The following is a 19869-nucleotide window of genomic DNA, read 5'->3' on the forward strand; positions in this document are numbered from 1 at the left end:
TGATACCAAAATAGGCATCTAACATAGTCATAAGGATTGTTTGATGACCAAGCAGCCCATACTGGCACATTTGAATTCAATAGATCCCCTAGCTTTATAATGATATTATCTAAATAATAACACAAATTTTTCAAGGAAAAGTAGCATTGCCTCATGAAAGATACATTTGTGTTTAATGTTTTGCCAGACTCTTGCATCTAGCTCAAATATCCATGCTGACACATACTGCTGAGTTGGATAAGCACTGAACAGTAAATGCTAATCAACTTCTTTCATGCATTCTAAATATTAGTCCAACTCGACCCATGGAATACCTATAACTACTTTTAAATGATCTATATAGTGTTACCTTCCAATATATACAGAAAAAAATCAATAGAGTGCTTAATACGAAGGCCACATTGTTAATTAATCAACCACTAATAAGATAGCACTCAACGATAAAGAAGCAATTTGTCAATTTTTTTATAGAAGGTGAGATGCTTTAACAAGAGTTATCTTTTGAAGTTTTCAATTTTACAATATTACAAATTAACACAATTATGATTAATAGACATTATTTTTTCCAATATATCCCCATGCATACTTTTTTTATTGCTAAATCAACACTTAGTAATGTAGGACGGCCAAGGGAAAGAGATAAATTAAGGTTTTAGATAGGGCTGAAACCTAAAAGGTGCTGGAAAATTGGGTTCAGACCTGAGTTTTGATCTACACTGAACTATGAAATTTGGATTTTCAAAAAAAATTGATAGCAAATGCTCCAAAGAAAATGAAACTAATGGTTTGTTGGCCGTTCAGAAATCAGATCTGATTTTTTTGGAGATTAAGGTTTAATAGGAAGGATTGATAGCAATGAAATGAGATTTGATGCTAGGTAGAGAAACAGAAGGAAAATAGAATCTAAGGTATAAAAATTGAACTAAAGAAGAAATACTGAAAACACAAGAAAGACTTGGCAGATAAACACAGGACAGAAAAATGATAGAGCGGTAGGCACTCTGGGACTGAGCAAGCACACCTAGGGCCTGGTCTCACACCGGATCCATGCATCATGCAGAGGTAGCAACTTCAGCAGCCATTAATTTCTGCATAACTTTTCATTCCACCAAGCATACAGCACTTAAGACCCTTGACACAACAAAATAGAAACCCTAATTCAATTATACATTAAAATCTCAAAACCACCCTGGGAGAGGCATGGAACCGTTCACAGTTACTGTAGCATGAAAAGTACCATGTGAACAGTACTGTGAGCAATTTGGAGCCAAAAATAAGACATATCAAGTGGTTAATAAGGATGTAAAATCCTGTAATCTTAGCCCTTGGTTCAAAACAAACAAATAACTAAAAAAAGGAAAAATGCAAAAAACACAGAAAATCGACCACTAAAATTAATCTAAAGATTATGTCTTGTTGCATTTTGAGGTGATTTTGGATCTCATTACTTAGATATGCATCTTAGTCTGACTTTAGTGTCCATCTCAATAGAACATTGGTAACAGGCACATTTAAATACCTCTTGCAGTTCTAAGCTACATTATGAAGATAATTTTCTCTTAGTAACCCAAACTTTAGATAGACTCAATCACAAATATCCTTGAACTGCAAAATTAAAACTAGTTATCATTAACGAGATGCTCCTCGGATTAGAATTGTATATTCCAAGGCTCTACCATGTAACTTCAAGTCCTCAAGAAAAGATAATTAACCATGAAAAAATAATGCAGCAAGAAATTTTTTTAGTACCGAATGAAAGAAAGCATAATTACAATTATTAATCCTTCAGATATTGATCAAAATACAGTAGAAGATGACACTCCTGAAACTTTATGTTACTTAAAATTCTGTATAAGCAAAAATTTAAGAAATTGATTAAATCAGATATTATGAAAAGATATTTGCCAGGGATTGGATTATGGTTCAGTAAACCAAGCTGATAGACTAAAAGATTCGATGATCAATTTAAGCTGCATGGTTTTTTAAAGACTGTTGCTACATTTTAAGGGCAAGAGAACAGAGAGGCGCTGAGCTCATTTTTTGAAGTAGCCTGATCAGGTTTGGAGAAGATATCTGATAGCTAAACTAATATAATATATGAAGGCAAAAATCAAAAAAGAAAATAAAAAGTCTAATTCTGAGCTGAAAATAAATAAGAAAGCAATGACTTACTTGGCCACTGAAAACAACCAGAAGACGCTGCTCTAACTCCATCACTAATTTTGGTGAAGCTACAAGGGGAATCACTTGCAACCGCAATGGCTCTCCTGGAAAACTGTAAGTGCATTTAATGCCAGGGTACAGGCCTCCAATTTGATCTTGCCATCCTCCTCCTGTGCCCATTATTTGTTCTAACACCAAAACGATTCTAGCGACATTCTCATTACTTTCATCTTCTTCCATGAGATGCAGAAGTCCCTTAACCACAGCTGCAGCCAATATGCTGGAAGTTCCCAGACCACTTCCACGTGGAACATTTGCCCATGTCCTGATTCGTAAGCCTGAGTTTGACAAAATTTTGTGATAAATGATGCCACTCACGTGAAGTGCAGATTTTACAAGTCGGAATGGATCCTCTTTATTGAATGGTGGAGAAATTGAGATAGGATTCTCAGTATAAACATGATTTCCAGCATCATCCTCAATTAGAATGCCAAAGTTTTCTGTTGTCTCTATCACAGTTCTAATTGGAAGGGATCCTTCCAAATTAATTGCCATATTCAAAACACAACCTGAACGCTCCAAGCTCCATGGAGGTGTATCACTCCAACCACCTACAAAATCAACCCGCACTGGTAATTCAACGGATGCTCTTTTTGGCTGAAAAGGGACTCCCTCAAGACTTTTGGAAAGCTTTGATGAAGTAATCAATCCACCAGTTGAGCCAACCACATGATCTACAAGTAGATGTCAGGCAAGTGAAACAGAACTGTAAGAATAAAGGATCCTATAATAGATCATTAGTATCATTATGTATTTCAATTGCTTCATAATGATGGAAGAAATCGGATCAATAACAGCCCCCAAAAAATAAGGAGGTTAAGAATCAATAATACTATTTTAACCTCCAATTAATTAAACTTTTTTATCTAATTAATTGATAAAAGATATCCTTAAACAGCATAAACTAAACATTTTTTTCCCTTCCCGATTTCACGACCTTTAGAATTATTCCTTCTAAGCTTTAATAGAACATGTGTCAAGTTTGATCTTTTGGAAATAAAAATAAGGTGTTTGACGCATGTACCTGCAGTTCCATAATTTACTGCTGATGCAGTCTCACTAGCAACTGCATCCCATACTTTCTGCTCCACCATGCAAGCAGCTGGATCATCTCCACATGCCCTAAGAAGATCGACTTGCACCTGGTATGCTCTGCTTTGAGGAAGAACCCCATGATTCTGATCCTGGAGGCTGGCACAGAGTGCAAGAAATTCTTTGCATATCTCAATTCCTAAAATATCCTTCTGTAAAATTTCCTCACACAACTGAGACAAGTTGCGTCCAAGCAAACCATAGTTAATGCAAGCTCTAGCAATTCCAGCTGCAAGATCTGCTTGATGATTACTAGAGCCAATGCACATCTGAGGAAAATCTATGGACCGGTGCAACTCCTCTAAACTGACACGATTTGAAGTTCTCCACGTGAAGAGCAAGTTTTCGCAGTTGTTATTGGTTGAACCCATAAGCCACATTCCTAGATTAAGCATTTCAGATGGAGACAGGATGGGGAATAACTTTGCATTCCACAAGCATTTCTCTTGGGTGGCTGAGAAACCCCATAAATCAGTTTCTTGAATTTTTAGATCATGCAAGACCTTTCTCCATGGTTTCCCACAAAATGTCCCACCCTTTTCAATTGAATTTTTTGGGTTATCCTGGAGCCCACAATAGATATTAATTCTACCCATGCACCCTACTAAGGGAACTTGCCAAAGACAATGACGATCGGGCAAAAGAAACCAAAATGAATTGCCTGTTCGCTCAAATTCACTTAATCCATCAATGTTAACTCCAACAACAATGGATTGGGAACCAATCTGTACTCTACCCGATAGTGATGAGTCATAAACCAAAGAATCCTCTCCAATCGAAACTCCTGGTGAAATTTTGCTGGAAAGAATAACAGCAGATGCTGCAATATCACAAACAGTAGTTTCCGGTATAGAACACAGGTGCCTTCGACCAACTAATCCTGAATTAGAGCCCCCTAAATGATCCAGAACTTCAATAGATGTCCCAAAATGTAAGAAGGACAAATCATCTGAAAATGGGATTAAGGAGTAAATACTGATACATTGGAGATGCAGCACCAACTGCCCATGAACAGACGACAATTATCAAAACAACAACTCCTGAAACTATAAACAAGCAAAACTCGGTCCAATATGTATGATAATATATATATATATATATATATATATATATATATATATATGAAAGAAAGGCTAATGAAAACTAAATGAGTTAGCTGCAAATGGCCTTTTCAGCCTGAAACATTCCTCCATGGTTTCCCACAAGCTAGACAGAGGTAAACCTGGAACATCTTATTGCAACCGCGACTATAGCAAGTTTCAGCTTCTGCTCTTGTTTTATAAGTCTAATAAAACAACAGAAGTAGGCTAGAGGAAATCTGGAAATTTGGAAATGTTATTTAAATTCTTTTATTCGATATAGCAAGCAATGAGGGTGAAGTACCTTATAACTTGTCAGTTGAAATCAATCATGTTATTTTTTTTATTTTTCTTTTGATTCACAAAAATAATCTTAGCTTCTGCTTCAAAGGAAAAGGAAAATGATGCCAGCTTCAGCATGAAAAAGAGCATCCGTTTTCACAATCTTATACGATCCAGACATGGATCCAATCCAATCCAGAATAGGTCCTGTTGACTGAACCATAATATCCAGATTTGGCATGTCTGTTCCTGGTTACTGAAAAATAACAAATATATCATATTGATGTTTCTCCAGTTTATTTATATTCTATTTCCAGTGCCAGCACTCACTTCAATGTTAGAAAGAGCTAAAAGGTAACAATCGGTGGCTGGATGATAATGAAAGAACTGACAGAAACTGGCCATTGTAGGTCCGGAGGAAAGAGTAAATGTGGCATGGGCATGATAATGCAAAAGATATAGATGAATACAAAAGCATTTTATCATGATCTCAGACAAAGTAAAAGAAATATAATGATCAGATTTCAGCATATAATTCAAAAGAGGCACCAGAATAAACAAGCGAGAAAATCACTATAAAATAATGCTTGTAACCAAGGTTCACTATTTCAGTATTGGACCTCGCACCAGGTACAGTATTGGTATGCCTGGTATAGGGGTTGGTTCGACATATCGACATTTGGTACGCCCTCTGTACCAAACTAATACGATAGGTATGCCCAATATCTATCGGTACCAATCGGTACGGCATACCATGGTTGTAACATTTGACTGTAGATTAAATTTTAACTAAGATGATGTAATAAGAAAAAAAAATCAAGCTGGTAATTCGAGTCAAATGGGACATACAAGCACAAAAGCTGAACATCTTCTGACTTCCCAATGCACTGGTCAGTTCTTTTCCCAAAGGATGCAGCTTCAACCATTCATGTTTTGCAGGCACAAATGCTGCAACTAGATCTTCATATAAACTCATCTGCAATAATTCTGAAATGTTTTAGTTTCCTGTTAGAAGCTCATAAGGCTAATATGGAGATAAATTATAGACCTAACGAGAATGTCATGATGCATGAAATACATGTTTGCACATATAAGTTAATGCATGCCCGGTATTTTAGCCTAGATTCTCGAGAGGAACAAGAACGTACTATAGGATTCCAGGAAAAAAAGTTTTACCCAATTCATTAAATGATCATTCAATATATTCAAAAGCTTATAGAATATTTATAAATATGGGAACTAAGACATGAAGAGCCTTTAGATAACTCCTATGCACTACACTTCTAATTGCAAGAACCACTTTTTGCTGTACAGGGCCATATCACCCAATATGGATCATACCATACCATATCAGTAGGGTATCAAAAATCGCTAGACCCCCATACCGAGTGTTTGTACTAAGTTATGTATTGTACCAACACTCGGTATGGGGTGTACACGTTGGGTACTAGCATGGGGTCTGGTATTGAGACTGTAAAACTTAGCAAGAACCATGGTCTTTCTTTAGGACTTCATACGTAAATATATTTGTGCTGTCTATTTTGCTAATCATAGAAAGCTCATTCTACAACCCAAAGTATATAATACAACATAAGTAAGATGGTGCTTCCTATCAGATGCATCAGAGCTAACACAAAATCACACTAGCAGATATCTGTGACCATAACATTTAGCTGATCAGAAGCCAAAAAAACTCCTCAGATAACAAGAAAGATTATCAGAAAATTTCAAAATAATAATTGACCATTGCATCATGTACATTCATTTCTAGGGGAAGGGTATACCAAGTAAAATTGCATTATAGAAAAAAAAATGCCATCAACTTTATTTTGTTAGATGCAGTGTGCCCTAATGGAAAGATCATTGTCTATTTACTAAACCAAGAAAGAAGTGTCAAGTAAGAAGACAACAAAATTGTTATACATGTTATTGCTGGCAAATCTATGTTGATTGATGATAGCTTGCCTCTTTTCTGCTATTGATAAGCTCCAGCATCATTGTTTGACTTGAAGAACATGCAAGCTTAACTAGCTCCACCCATGCTTTGCCTCTCATTGCTATTATTCCCGTATCTAGTAGTGCTCTACCATCATGTTGGATGGCCTGGCCCTTCAAAAGCTCTTCCATTGTTGGTTTTTGTAGAAGATTATCAACCAAACAAAGAGAATACTTCTCACTCACAATTCCCTCTTTTGCTGCTACAACAACGCCGTGATTAGTAGCTATATCCAGGGTAATTGGGACAGTGATAATGCAGCAAGCATTGTCAGGAAGAATCATGCTGGAGGCATCAAAGCAAGGGAGAACATCTCCAGTCATTATGAAGATCCCACCTGCAAGAAAAGGATCCAAATCCAGTAAGATAAACTAACTGATGAGAGAAAAAGTTGATTACACAAAATGCAATTACAGCTTTATTATGGCACACAAGATCAAAAGCAAATCATTTGTTATTCAAACAGATATACTTTAGGAATAACTCTTCATTCAACTTATCTTGTAAACAAAGTCCGGGAAACAATATGAACAAGGAATTGACATTAGAGCTATTTGCCCGCACTTTATCACTTCTGAAAAAAGCATGAAGTAGACCAAGTTCTATGTTACCTTTCAATGGGTATTAGAATCTTGAATTCTGAAATTAGATGGAGACCAAATTATTGCACAAAGTACAAACCAAATCCCCATTCAAATTTTCCAAGTGTGGAGGTTGCAGATATTATAGTAAACAAAAGGAAAAGCAATCTAAACCAGCCTTACTAACAAGATAAACTGGACAACACCTTCAAGAACCCATGTTTGATATGTGAATTCTCTAGACATTCTCGTATGATATTATGAAATATTTCTTTTTCATCATTAAATATTATTAAATAAAACCAATGAATCTCCTCCCAAGCAATTTTGTACGACATCTTTTATTGCACTAGATATCCTCTTTATAGCTTATTATAGTTCCTACAATATCCTCAATAAAATGCACTGTTGAAGTAGTCTGCACCTAAAATTGACTCGTGGCCTCCGGTTTTTAATGCCTGGAACTTTGCTTATTTCCTTTTGACTTTTTTTTTAAAGATCGTTGCTTTAATAGCAAACTGTAGTAAGGTTTGCTATGTACCACCCTGTATCGGATGCACCATACCGTGTCGGTGCTGAACCAAGACTCGGTACAAGAGGAGTACCAAGTCTCGGTACATCGAATCAGCCCTCGTACCGAGTATACTGACACTATCCTGGCATAGTACTAGTACGCGGTTTGATACCGAGATGACAGATATTGGACTGTATAGATAGATGCACAAACACATGTCAACACAAATATTATCACCCTGCCGATATTCCAGTTGAAAACAGCATAGAAGGGATTTAGGTCTGTGATACAGGCTTTAGCAAAGCATTCAAACTTGAGGTTTAAAGATTCTGCTTGGTGGAGCAACCACTTAAGAAGATAAGGTCCAATATGGATACTTGTCGGTAAAGATTGAATTCCAGATTGGAAGTGCTGATGTCATTATTAGACTTTAGCTGATGAGATTACTTCATCTACACTACCAAATTCAAATTTATAAGTGGACTAAACATGGAAATACATAATCAATGTGCAGGCACATAAGACAAGGAATGCCACCTTTCACAATTCTCGACATGCAAAAAAGCAAATAACAGTACAAAATAACAGTAGGCTCTGTTTTTAATGAAATATTAGGGTCAATTTCATTTAATGTTAAATAAGGATAATTGGTCTATTAACCTTCATTCTCAAAAGCTTGTCTTGCACAAGAAGAAATTGCCAGTATATGGTCAAAAAGCAATGGAACAGGCCCATCCGGGTTATCTGCTGCCAAATATGGCAGTGGTAGGAACACTTTCCCCATTGGGTTTGCCCACGGAACCCTTTTAGAATCGCCTCCAGCATGAAGTAATAGTATATGCCTTTTGGCCATAAGGTTTACCATAGATGTGAAAGAGCTGTCATCGCTGGACTGGCCATTTACTGAAGATGGTAAACTCCCTCTGTTGTCATTTGGCACCTGAAGAAGATACACATATCTAATTTAACAAACTAACTGAAATTAACTCATTCAAAAAGATTCAACGTAAAGCCAAAGGAGGAAGAACTGTCAAAACTTGTCTAGCATTTACAAAAATGGAAAAATACTAAGAACAAGCATACCAATAATAAAAAGAAGTTTTTACCAATGTTGGCAACATGAAAAAAAAAACTCCACGACATCAAATAAAGGATGCACCATTCAGTTACAAAGGAATAGCATAGATGTAATCAGAAGACTTACTATAAGATAGCTATCATATGATAGGATTGGATGTAATCAGAAGACTTATTATTACTAAATGGACTAAGCAACAGGCTTCTTTCTTCTATTTGAAGCAAAAGGCTGAATCCAATAAACAGAATGACCATGAAACTTTAATTTTTGCAGATCATAGATAATACAAGTCAATGCTACTAAAATCTCTTCTGAGATGCATGACTGATGACCAACACATCTAAGGATTATTCCCCCATAATTGAGATCTAAAATTCTAGTTCGTGCATATGGTATCTTACAAGCCATATGGTAGCCTAGTCAGCATGATGCAAGCCCTCAAACTTTTAGGGGCTACTGACCAAATAATACCAATCCACATCAGTTAATATCAATGCATACTAGACTGGCAGTAATTTGCCATCTATATCAGCATCATTTGGAATGCCCACCATATAAGCAAAAAGACCTACTCAAACCTTTATATATTAACAGATAGGGTCTAACTTCAAAATAATCACATCAAGCTAGAGCTACCCCACTACTCTCAGATTGATCAAGAATTATACGATGACATTTGAACTTTTTATTTGATGTCAAATGACAATTTGAAATATGAAACATGTTTTATCCTAAGATTGAGCCTTATCCTAAGATTGAGCCCCTGAAAAAGGGAGGAAAAAAGAAAGATATACTTCAAAAAGAGATCAAAGTAAGGACAAATGAACCCCCAAAATAACCAGGTTTCTTATGGTGTTTATTGGTGTTTATCAGTTTGTATCAGTTTGTGCCAGACTGTATTAGACCAACATAAGCCAATAGACACTGGCACAGACTATCCCATGTTCATGCTACTGAATCGTGCTAAAATCTAGCTAAATTCCACTAATGCAGCAACCCCTTTTCTTTCATGGTTTCATTTCTGTTTTCCTCTTTAACAGATCTCCTCTATAATTTATTTCTTGTGAAATAATAATCATCAATTTTACAAGACATATGTCTAGATGTCACATTAACATGATTGTCAGTGCTAGCTTCAACTAGTCTTGACCACCTCCAAAAGCCAGCTGAAGCCCACCTATCTACTTTCTTCAAAAAGCTTTCCCAGCATCCAATGCACAGCGGATGACACTGGAAAGAGACTAATCCTTCACAATCCACTCTTCCAGAACAAAGAAGCCTTTGAAGCGGTATCACAAGAACTCAAGGAGAAAGCATGCCTCTCTCTCTTAAATGGTAGATCAACCAAAAGGTCTCCAAGGCCACAAAACCTCCAAAACGGTAATCTAAGCAGGACCATAACTATGTCTCTTGTAAAACTAAATTAACCACAAGTCTTTCTTGAATCTTGATTTGTCATCAGGCTTTGATTCTCTTTTTATGAAAGGGGGGAAGAAGCCAAGCGGCAAAAAGCAGGTTCCATACCAAAAAAGCATCCATAAAGGGAAAAAGAAAAGCCCCTGCGTTATACATCATGGGCCCTCAAATGTCAGATTCCTTAACTAACTGTTGAAAAAAACATAAAAACACCAAATAATCAAGACATCATCAGAGAATCGACCGTACCTACCAGAAAGACATATCCAATCCATAATAATGTACCCAAAAATATAACATTCATGTTACTTGAACAATAATAAGAAGAAAATATCCGTCAAATGACGAAGCCGAAATATTAATGCACAAACAGCTAATCGAAGGCAATCAAACTCATCAATACAACCAAACCCTACTTCAGGATGTACAATCAAGAAAATCCCACCAGCATTTGCTCCGGGGAGTGCATTAAAAAAAGAAAGGAAAACACAGAAAAGAATCTCGAGAATAATGAGGAGAAGGCATGAAACCTCGTGGAGGAGGTGGCGGGCGAGGGTGGAGATGGCGTGGAGAGTGGCGGCGCCGGAGCCGATGCGGGCGCCGTCGGGGTCGGGGACGGCAAGGGTGATGGTGGAGGGGGCGATGCGGCCCATGCGCTTGGCCCGTCGGAGCTGCCAGTCGTAGAGGGCGGCCTGCTCGGGGCTGGCGGCCGTGAGGACTATGGCGTCCCAGGTGGGCACACGCGCGGGGTCGCGCACCGACAGCCGCAGCCGGTACCATGATTTCCGGAGAACCGCCGCCAGATGCTCGGCTCTGTGGCACCTCCTCCTCTCCCACCTCCTCCTCTCCATCCCTCACACCCTCTCTATTCTCTGTGTCTCCGTAATTGCGGAGGGTAGATCTATCGCTATTCAAGGGAGCGGTCGAGCCAAGGACGCGGAAATGGAGAAAAATGAAAGGGTTGAAAAGAATATATATTATACATTAAAAGAAAAACCGAAAAATAGAAAAATACCGTCGCTGTTGAAGGGTTCGGTCAAGCCGAGGTAAGAAGGGGAAATTAAACTGATTTAAAAGAATATAGTATAAACTAGCGCGCGATGTGGGGTACTTTTTTTTTCCAAGCTATTTTTAGAATACAACCATACAATATAGCAATATAATAAATATAATAAATAAGAAAGTTTTAATCAATAAATTTCTGATGAATATATAACCACCTTCACCAGGACACCAACACTGCCTTATGTTGAGAATCAAGATACTCCATCTAGTAAAATACAAAGAATAGTGGAGAATATACTACTAATTTGTTTGATATTGGACTCCCAAGTTTTTTTTTTTTTTTTAAGACACGGACGGGTAATATACATCTCTATTCAACAAAAACAAAAAATAAAATAGCATAGAGCGAAACTAGGATGGATGATGCATAGGTCTACAAGACTTTATTAGAATGCTATGCAACATAAGAAATAAGTCAGTCCATCGCCCAATTAGCTTCTCTATAGACGTATCTGGCCTATAGAAACACACTTCCTTAAGCTCCTCCGGATGTCATTAAAGAGAAAGTGGGCAATTGCTATCCCCACCTAACTCTGGATCTATCCAACAATTGTGGTTGAGTGACCTTTGACAATATTGAAGTCTACCCTCAGAACCTGCCTCGCATAGGTGATGCCAACCCAAGCCGTCCTCAGCTCCGCACTAGAAACAAAAAATATCAAAGATCAGAGTTCCACTAGTAGCCGCTAATCTAGAGTCCAGGCCTAAGATGACGAAACCAGCTCCCCCTGCAACTACCATCCACTATACTGCTATCAAAGTTGATCTTGAGGAAGCTCGAGGATAGAAGCTTCCATATGATAAAAACCATCCGAATCACTACAAAAGCAGAAAAGAAATCTCAGATATTTCGAACTATCGCAGTCCCTTTAGTAATAGACAAGTGAATAACCTTAGTGGCTTGTATTAAAGCTCTATCCAGGATAAATCTTACCGAACGCCTACTACATTCAAAGATATAGGCGTTCTTGGCCAGGCTAATATGATAAGCATCGTAGACGCCCAGTGCCCTAGCTTGTATGACATTACAGCATAAGACATACAACGCCACCCCACAGAAGAAAGAAAGGAATCATTTTTACGAAAAAAAAAATAGAGGGAAGAAGAGAGAGATGCCGAACCTGATGCGAAAATAGTCGCAGAAGGAAAAAAAATTAAAAAATGAGCACACGCTTAACGACCGCCTACAAGTTACCTTGCGTAAATTACAAATCCAAAGCGAAATTTCTTGGATGCCAATAAACTAAAACTGACTAAAGATAAAACATGAACAACACAAAAAATCTAGTAAAAGGAATTCCATTTCAAGGTAAACGCTCCGAAAATTTGCGCGATTGCAGCAAAATACCAACGAAACTCATTCTAAAATTCAAAAAAGGAACCAATTTTATCGAAAAACAGAAAACGGGAAAGAGAGAGAGCGAGAATTTATGACGTTAAGAGCCGACTCCCATCGGCTATTGGAAATGGAGCGGTGCAGCACCTCAAGAACAGCTCCGGGCCAGGCCTTTGGCTCCATTCCACCCCTCACGAGAAAGCAAGCTAGGCAACCTAATTACTATGACTCGGAGGATTGAGAGATTTTTTATTAATGCTTGTTATTCACCATGGAATGAAACTATGGTATAGAATGATGATTTTAATACCAATAGATGTTCATGTATCAGATACTTTACAAGATAACTAGGAAATAGATGTGACTTTGTGATATATCAATTGGCACTTCTGCATCACCAGCTATATTTAGTTAATAATGCTAACATTTCTTGCGTTTTCTTTTAGCAATACTAAAACTTGTGAATTTTAAATTGCTTGGGAACTTAAATTAAGTAAATTATTTCTAGATGTATATATTCTAATCATAGTCAAGAAAATGTCTTTTTGGCTGCCAAGTTTTATTAAACTAGTCAACATAGAATCTAAGACAAAGAAAGTTGCTGAATATACAACAGTGGTTGTTTCCCATACAACATGCTTTGAAAGCTTATACATTACATAAATAATTAAAAAATGAGTCTTACAAAAGAAATTCCTCTACATGTTGTTAATTGCTTTAATCAATTTGTAAAGAGGTTGACTTAAATAAAAATATTCATATGAGAATATACACATCAAGGTCGATAGCATTCCACTTATGCTATGCATCTAATATCAATACAAGAGGAAGAATGTATTTTACGAATTGTTGTAATTCTACTAAATATGAAATAGTCAAGAGGAAAAAAGCAAGAATCCATATCAGTTACTCCATTACAAATCTCTTTAATGATTATAATTCATATGGAACGATGAGATTATGTAGGGCCACAAAAATGTCATTTTAGAGTTGGCCTGACAATTAAAAAGTTTGGCTAAAATGAAGCTGACTTGGGGGATAAAGTATGTTCCAAATTATTGGGGTTATGATAGTACAAATAGAGATACTAGATATCAAATGATGATTTGCTAACAACAGATCGCTTAATTGGTTGGCACCTTTCCCTTAAGAGCTTTCCCTTGGGCCAGGGCTCATATTTTGGACATTGCACACAAAAAAATATATAAATAAATACTTTGGTGTTACATTGTATATAATGGTGTCTGTGCCCTTCTAGGATTGAATTTGGAATTTAATGCATATTCAGGTAATGGACCTTGAAAGATTAGCTATGGACCGATAGGTGGCTTTCTTTATGGCTGACCACTTCAGTATGGTACTCTAGACCGATATAATGCTTGCTCTGAAGATTTTTCGAGACTTGTTGCTTTCTGAGTCTCTTGGTAATATGAAATATCCATTTTAACATCATATGCTACTTGTAGATATTATAGGATATAGGTTTGACAAATATATTATACATTAGTGAAGTATATGTTTCTATCTCAAGTTCCATTGCTAACCTAGATATATGGAGGCCAATTAACGATAATTGCATTTCTACTAGCAAAAAAAAAAAAAAAATGTTGGAGCCTTATGCTTCACCTATTAGTTGAGCTTTAAGGTGAACGGAATTTTATTGGCACAAGATTTTCATTTTACTAGCGTAGAAAAGAAAAGTAAAAGCCTACCTAAATCTTGCCCAATAAATAAGGGTAAAACATTATTAATTTATTTGTTATTTTTATTAACCACATAGCTTAATTACTACTACAATTTTCCAATCACTAGACTGACACAACAGGCAAATGCACATCATTTCTAGTATATATCAAGCCTTTGATCTATTAAACTTTTGACTCATACAAAAATTCAATCGCAATTTATTAACACTCATCATCAATTTTACTAAGAGCTACATATGGCACCATGCAACTATTTTTTATTTTACTTGAAAATACTATAAGTGTTGGTAGATGAAAACTAGCTATATGTGGTGTGAATTATAAAAAGCTCCACTTCAAAATGAATAAGCTCTAAATTGAATGTGTAAGTCTTTAAGAGTACCAACAAATGATATGAGATAGGATTCGTAATATCAGAAAAAAGAAAAGAAAAGTTAGAGACACTTAATCCCGAAGATTTGGGGGATTGGCAGTGTTGCCATTATATCCGGACCGAGGTAGGAGTACAACTCGGATGTCCTTGAGGTCAACTAGAGACCGACTGTGCAAGCTGGTTGAGATGTTAGGTGCTGGACTCCTCTGCTGAGTGGCTTACAAGAAGTTCACTTATCGAAGTATTTCTGACGAAGATCCTCCGATATCTAAGTCAGAACAACAAGATAACAATAGGAAAGAGAGAGATTTCAGCAAAGTGAGGACTCTGTAAAAAGAGTAGCGTATTGCATATCTCAGGTCCCGAGGCAGTGGCTGGTGGTACGGCCGTGGTGCAAGGGTCAGTCGGTGTGGACAGAGTACGGTGCAGGTCTGATGCAAAACATGGGGCTACCATGATCACGGACTATCAAGATTGTCGGTTGTTGGGGATGTCAACCCTTGTCGACGCGTGCCGGTTGTTTTCCGTAGCTAGCGACTCCTCAGTTGAAGCCGAAATCGTTCACCTCAATTTATATCTGAGAACAGAGAATTCGGTCAAGCTCGAGGTCAAGGTGTCCAGTATTTCTCTCATCGGGTAGTATTAAGAGATAGACTATCCCTACTTTGTTGTTCATTATACACGAGCAACTTTTATAAAAAGAAAAGAAAAACTAAATCAAATATATATACGTATACATCCTCGATTTTAAGTAAATATTAGTAGCATTATGATTGAACAATTTATAGCAATATGCATATAAGTTTAGCATTGATTAAAAAAATTGGGTGCACGATATGGTGAGATTCCTAAGTCGGAATACCTCTTGAAAGGTAGGAGTTACCTTCTATCCAAAAAAGAAAAAAAACAACCCCGACAACCCGGCCTCGAACCCTGACATTTTCAGATCTGGCCCCTCTTTTGGACCCAATTCAAAGCAGCCGGATCAACCACTTCGCACGCCCAAACGTACCAATCGTGGGGCCCACAGGATTCTGCCCTCGCCTGGTCAGAATTTGTAGGTTCCAAATTGGCGTCTCCCCTTTCACTGTCCAGGTCGGAAAATATAGCAAGAGGCCAAAAAGGGGACGTTGGTTGGAATGAAATGCCTCTCGCCTGACCTCCCCTCCGCCACCGAACATTTGTCGGCTCCTTCCTTCTTTTCCGCTCCCCACCAATCTCTCATCTTCTTTCCCTTCCTCCATTAGCATCAGATTCAGAGGGTTTTGTTTTTCGTTTCTTCCCGTCCTTCCAATAAAACCTATCCATCTCTCTTCTTTTCTTTCTTCCCCTTCTCTTTTTTCTTCCCTCTCCACTCTTCTTCTTTCTTTTCTTTTATATCAATAATGGGTGGCTTTGTCTCATCTTCCTAGTATCGAGCTGCGCGGCTCCGTGCTCCCCGAATAGAAAGAGAGGAGGATGGTGGTTTCTTGGAATTGGGAAGAGAGTTTGGTGAGAAAATGAGGGACAGGGGCCGGTCAATTGCGGGTGGGGATATGGATCTGGGCTCGTCGGAGATCCCAACAGTCGGATGCCGGTTCCGCCTGCGGTCGGCGTTCGATTCGTTCTCCGTCGCTTCCGAGTCGTTCTCTGAAGGCTGCCGTCGGGTTGCGATCGGGTTTGTGGCTCAGGCCAAGCGGCGACCTTTGGAGAATTGATTGCTATTTCTCTCTCCTTCTGTCTTTTTATAGACTATTATACGCACCTCTTGCTAGTGTCTGTTCTTCGGAAATGGATCGCTATAGATTTGGGTTTCCGAGGGACGTGGGCGGTGGCGATTCGGATGCAGAGTGTGTCGAGGTTGATCCTACCGGGCGATACATCCGTGTATCTCCATTCACCCTTTTTTTTCCCTTTGAAATTGAATTGGATCTATTGTTTCGGTATTGTTTTATTTGCTTGAATGAATAATTGCTTACTTAGCATCGCTTGGTTTGTAAAATTCTTATTTTTGTGATACAATCGATCCATTGATGCTTTCATCATTCGAAATATGCTGAATTGATGTTAATAGTCAAGTCAATGTTCATTTCCGATGATGATTTTGTTCAAGCGAGCATCTCATCGTTTGGATTCTGTTGCAAATTGATTATTTGTTTTCAAGTCATAGAATAATTTGTCTGATATTACATTTATTTGTTTTCCATGTTGTTTCGGTGCTTGCAGTACAAGGAGATCCTGGGGAGAGGAGCATTCAAGACAGTGTATCTATCGACAACCCTTGTCTTGGTCCTTTATTTTGTTGTCTTGCACTTTCCTCTAAATAATTTGTTGCCAGTAATGGCTATATATCATACATTTCTGACACATATCTCCACCATGTAGTTATAAAGCATTTGACGAGGTCGATGGGATAGAAGTTGCATGGAACCAAGTCAGAATTGATGAGGTGCTGCAATCTCCAGACAACCTCGAAAGGTTGTATTCTGAAGTTCATCTGTTGAAGTCTCTAAAGCATGAAAACATTATCAAGTTTTATAACTCATGGGTGGATGATCAGAAGAAGACCATTAACATCATTACTGAGCTATTCACTTCCGGAAGCCTAAGGCAGTAAGTACTTGTTGTACTACTGTTACCTTTTAGTTGGCTAGGTTATATCTATAACTGGATTTTATTTTGTAAATTTGCAGATACCGTAAAAAGCATAAACATGTGGATATGAAGGCAATAAAAAAGTGGGCAAGGCAGATTCTTCGGGGCCTGGAATACCTTCACAGCCACAGACCTCCTATTCTTCATAGAGATTTGAAGTGTGACAACATCTTTGTCAATGGAAATCATGGAGAAGTTAAAATTGGAGATCTTGGATTGGCTATTGTCATGCAACGGCCTACAGCTCGTAGTGTCATCGGTAAAATCTCATTCTTATTCTTCCATTTCTGTTAAAGACAATATTATGCATGTAATGATGTTGTGTGTGTGTGTGCGTGCAACAGGGAGGGGGGGAAGCGTATACTTATGTTACTATTATGTTATCTAAATTGAAACTCTAACTATTCATGAATAAATGCTCAAATAATCTTTTATATTATTTTGAAAATTTTTAGTTGTTCATAACAAGAATTTCGTGACTAACTCATGAATTTCTCATGATATATATCTAGTTTATTTATTAATTGTGCCACTTTCATTTGTTTTTTTTTGTTGTTGTTGTTGTCTCTCGTGCTTATTATATTTTGCGTGCTATTTTTTGTATCATCTATATCTTTTGTTGTATAAACTTGTTGATAAATTTTATCTATTAGTTCAAACACTCATAGCTTTTATTTGATATTTTTGTGATAATGCATGTAGGTACACCTGAATTTATGGCCCCAGAACTTTATGAAGAGGAATATAATGAATTGGTTGATATTTATTCTTTTGGAATGTGCATGTTGGAAATGGTTACTCTTGAATATCCTTACAGTGAATGCAGAAATCCAGCTCAAATTTATAAGAAAGTAACCTCTGTAAGTTTATTAATTTTTTAACAGTTTATATAATTGGCAATGGCATTTGTGTTAATTTGTGTTTTCTTTGAAATCATCTTTCTTGGGTTCTCTTTGCAGGGGATCAAGCCTGCAGCACTTGCTAAAGTTACGGATCCCCAAGTAAGACAATTTATTGAAAAATGTTTGGTTTCTGCTTCCGAGAGATTGCCTGCAAAGGAGCTCTTGAAAGACCCGTTTCTTCAATATAATAATTTGAAGGAGGCTGTTTTTGATCATGTTGATTCATCAAATGTTATACCAAAAGTATTGATTTCACATTCAAAACAATTGTCAATGGAAATAGACTGGGATAATAAGTCAGTTCCAGGGAGCTCTGGTACTGATACAGAGAATAACAACATGACTCCACGTGCGCCAATATTAGAGTTCCGAAGAATAAATGGGAATAACGAATTCAGGCTGAAAGGAGAAAAAAATGATGACAACTCAATCTCGTTGATCTTGCGTATTGCTGATTCATGTGGTAAGGTTCAATGATAATGACCAAGCAATAGTGAGCTGGATTTTATGTTTATCTATTATTCTTTTATTTTGTTTTTTCAGGTCATGCAAGAAACATCCATTTTCTCTTTTATTTGGATTCTGATACAGCGCTTTCAGTTGCTGGTGAAATGGTGGAACAACTGGATTTATCTGATTATGATGTTATTTTTATAGCTGATTTTATTGATTTCTTAATCATTAAACTTGTACCTGGCTGGCAATCTTCTACTCATCACTCTTTAAGTGGGCCTTTGAGCATGTACAGGCAATCAAGTCAACTTTCATCCGATTATTATTCAAATCCACGACATTCAATTGCTTCGGTTGAGATAGGGTATGAACAAGCTGTTCTCTCTCAGTTGAATATGGGAAGCTCAGCAAGGGATCTTGTGCAAGTTGATGATGGCATATCAGACAAGAAGATGGAAGAGAAATGGTCAAATATTAATTATAATTCTAATTTCAATGGTTTAAATGGAGGAGAAAAAGTTTCTCAAGGGTCAGCTACGTCAGTACTCTTTGCTGAAAGCTATAGAAGTTTAAGTGGGCATACTGATGTGGACTCAACAATTTTGGATGATGACGGGTGTAAAGAAGATAAAAATTGTAACATTAGGGAGGGGCTTTCTTCAAATGGTTATGTTAGCAAATTGGAGTTGCCTTTTTCGAACTTAGGAGAACCTTGTGACAATCCAAATTCGCTAAGCGGTTCTTCATCATTGTCCCTGATTGATAAAGAGCAGAAAGAGTTGAAGGTGGAGCTTGAAATTATTGAAGCTCAATACCAGCATTGGTTTCATGAACTGTCAAGGATGCGGGAGGAAGCTCTGGAGAATGCTAGAAAGAGGTGGCTGATGATGAAGAGAGATGGTTGATTGTATCATTCTCATCCTTCATCTCGGTAGCTTTTTTCTTTCGTTCGTTCTTTCTTTCTTTTTTGCTCATTTAGATGTGTTGAGCATTTTATTTGAATCACCGTTGGTGTTTTCATTGTACAGTTCATGCTGAGTTTGTTGATAAATATGCTTCCATTATATGAATTGAAATTTAAGTTCATGTAACGTGCATTTTTTGTGGTTGGTTTGATGGTAAACCGATGCAACTCAAGT

At 37.4% G+C, this 19869-nt stretch overlaps 2 protein-coding genes across 6 annotated transcripts in view; one reads left to right on the plus strand and one right to left on the minus strand.

Moving 5' to 3' along the window:
• FKGP (L-fucokinase/GDP-L-fucose pyrophosphorylase) overlaps positions 1 to 11205 on the minus strand; it is a 15233-nt gene extending 4028 nt beyond the window's left edge. Inside the window, exons 1-6 of one of the 4 annotated variants that reach the window (XM_088718565.1) lie at positions 10792 to 11205; positions 8428 to 8707; positions 6642 to 7009; positions 5526 to 5652; positions 3248 to 4264; positions 2173 to 2774 (exon numbers count right to left, since the gene is read on the minus strand). In XM_088718565.1, coding sequence (XP_088574691.1) covers positions 2173 to 2774; positions 3248 to 4264; positions 5526 to 5652; positions 6642 to 7009; positions 8428 to 8707; positions 10792 to 11112 — 2715 coding nt within the window. In that variant the 5' untranslated portion in view covers positions 11113 to 11205. Of the gene's footprint in view, positions 1 to 2172; positions 2898 to 3247; positions 4265 to 5525; positions 5653 to 6641; positions 7010 to 8427; positions 8708 to 10791 lie in introns of all 4 variants that reach the window. The other 3 variants (XM_039121841.2, XM_088718566.1, XM_088718567.2) reach the window with 3 other exon arrangements.
• A 4625-nt stretch (positions 11206 to 15830) lies between these two features.
• On the plus strand, positions 15831 to 19821 carry LOC103719464 (putative serine/threonine-protein kinase WNK4). Of its 2 annotated transcripts, none has more exons than XM_008808720.5 (7): positions 15831 to 16580; positions 16947 to 16984; positions 17106 to 17333; positions 17414 to 17634; positions 18078 to 18235; positions 18335 to 18740; positions 18821 to 19821. In XM_008808720.5, exons 1-7 carry the CDS (start codon positions 16512 to 16514, stop codon positions 19633 to 19635), a joined length of 1935 nt encoding a protein of 644 aa, XP_008806942.2. In that variant the 5' UTR covers positions 15831 to 16511; the 3' UTR covers positions 19636 to 19821. The 2 variants fall into 2 exon arrangements, with proteins under 2 accessions (XP_008806942.2, XP_008806941.2); XM_008808719.5 differs by having other exon boundaries at positions 15836 to 16607.
• The last annotated feature ends 48 nt before the right edge of the window (positions 19822 to 19869 follow it).

The sequence above is a fragment of the Phoenix dactylifera genome, chromosome 3, assembly GCF_051530095.1.
Source record: "Phoenix dactylifera cultivar Ajwa chromosome 3, Ajwa_hap1_PhDact_Kaust_v1.1, whole genome shotgun sequence".
NCBI lineage: Eukaryota > Viridiplantae > Streptophyta > Magnoliopsida > Arecales > Arecaceae > Phoenix > Phoenix dactylifera.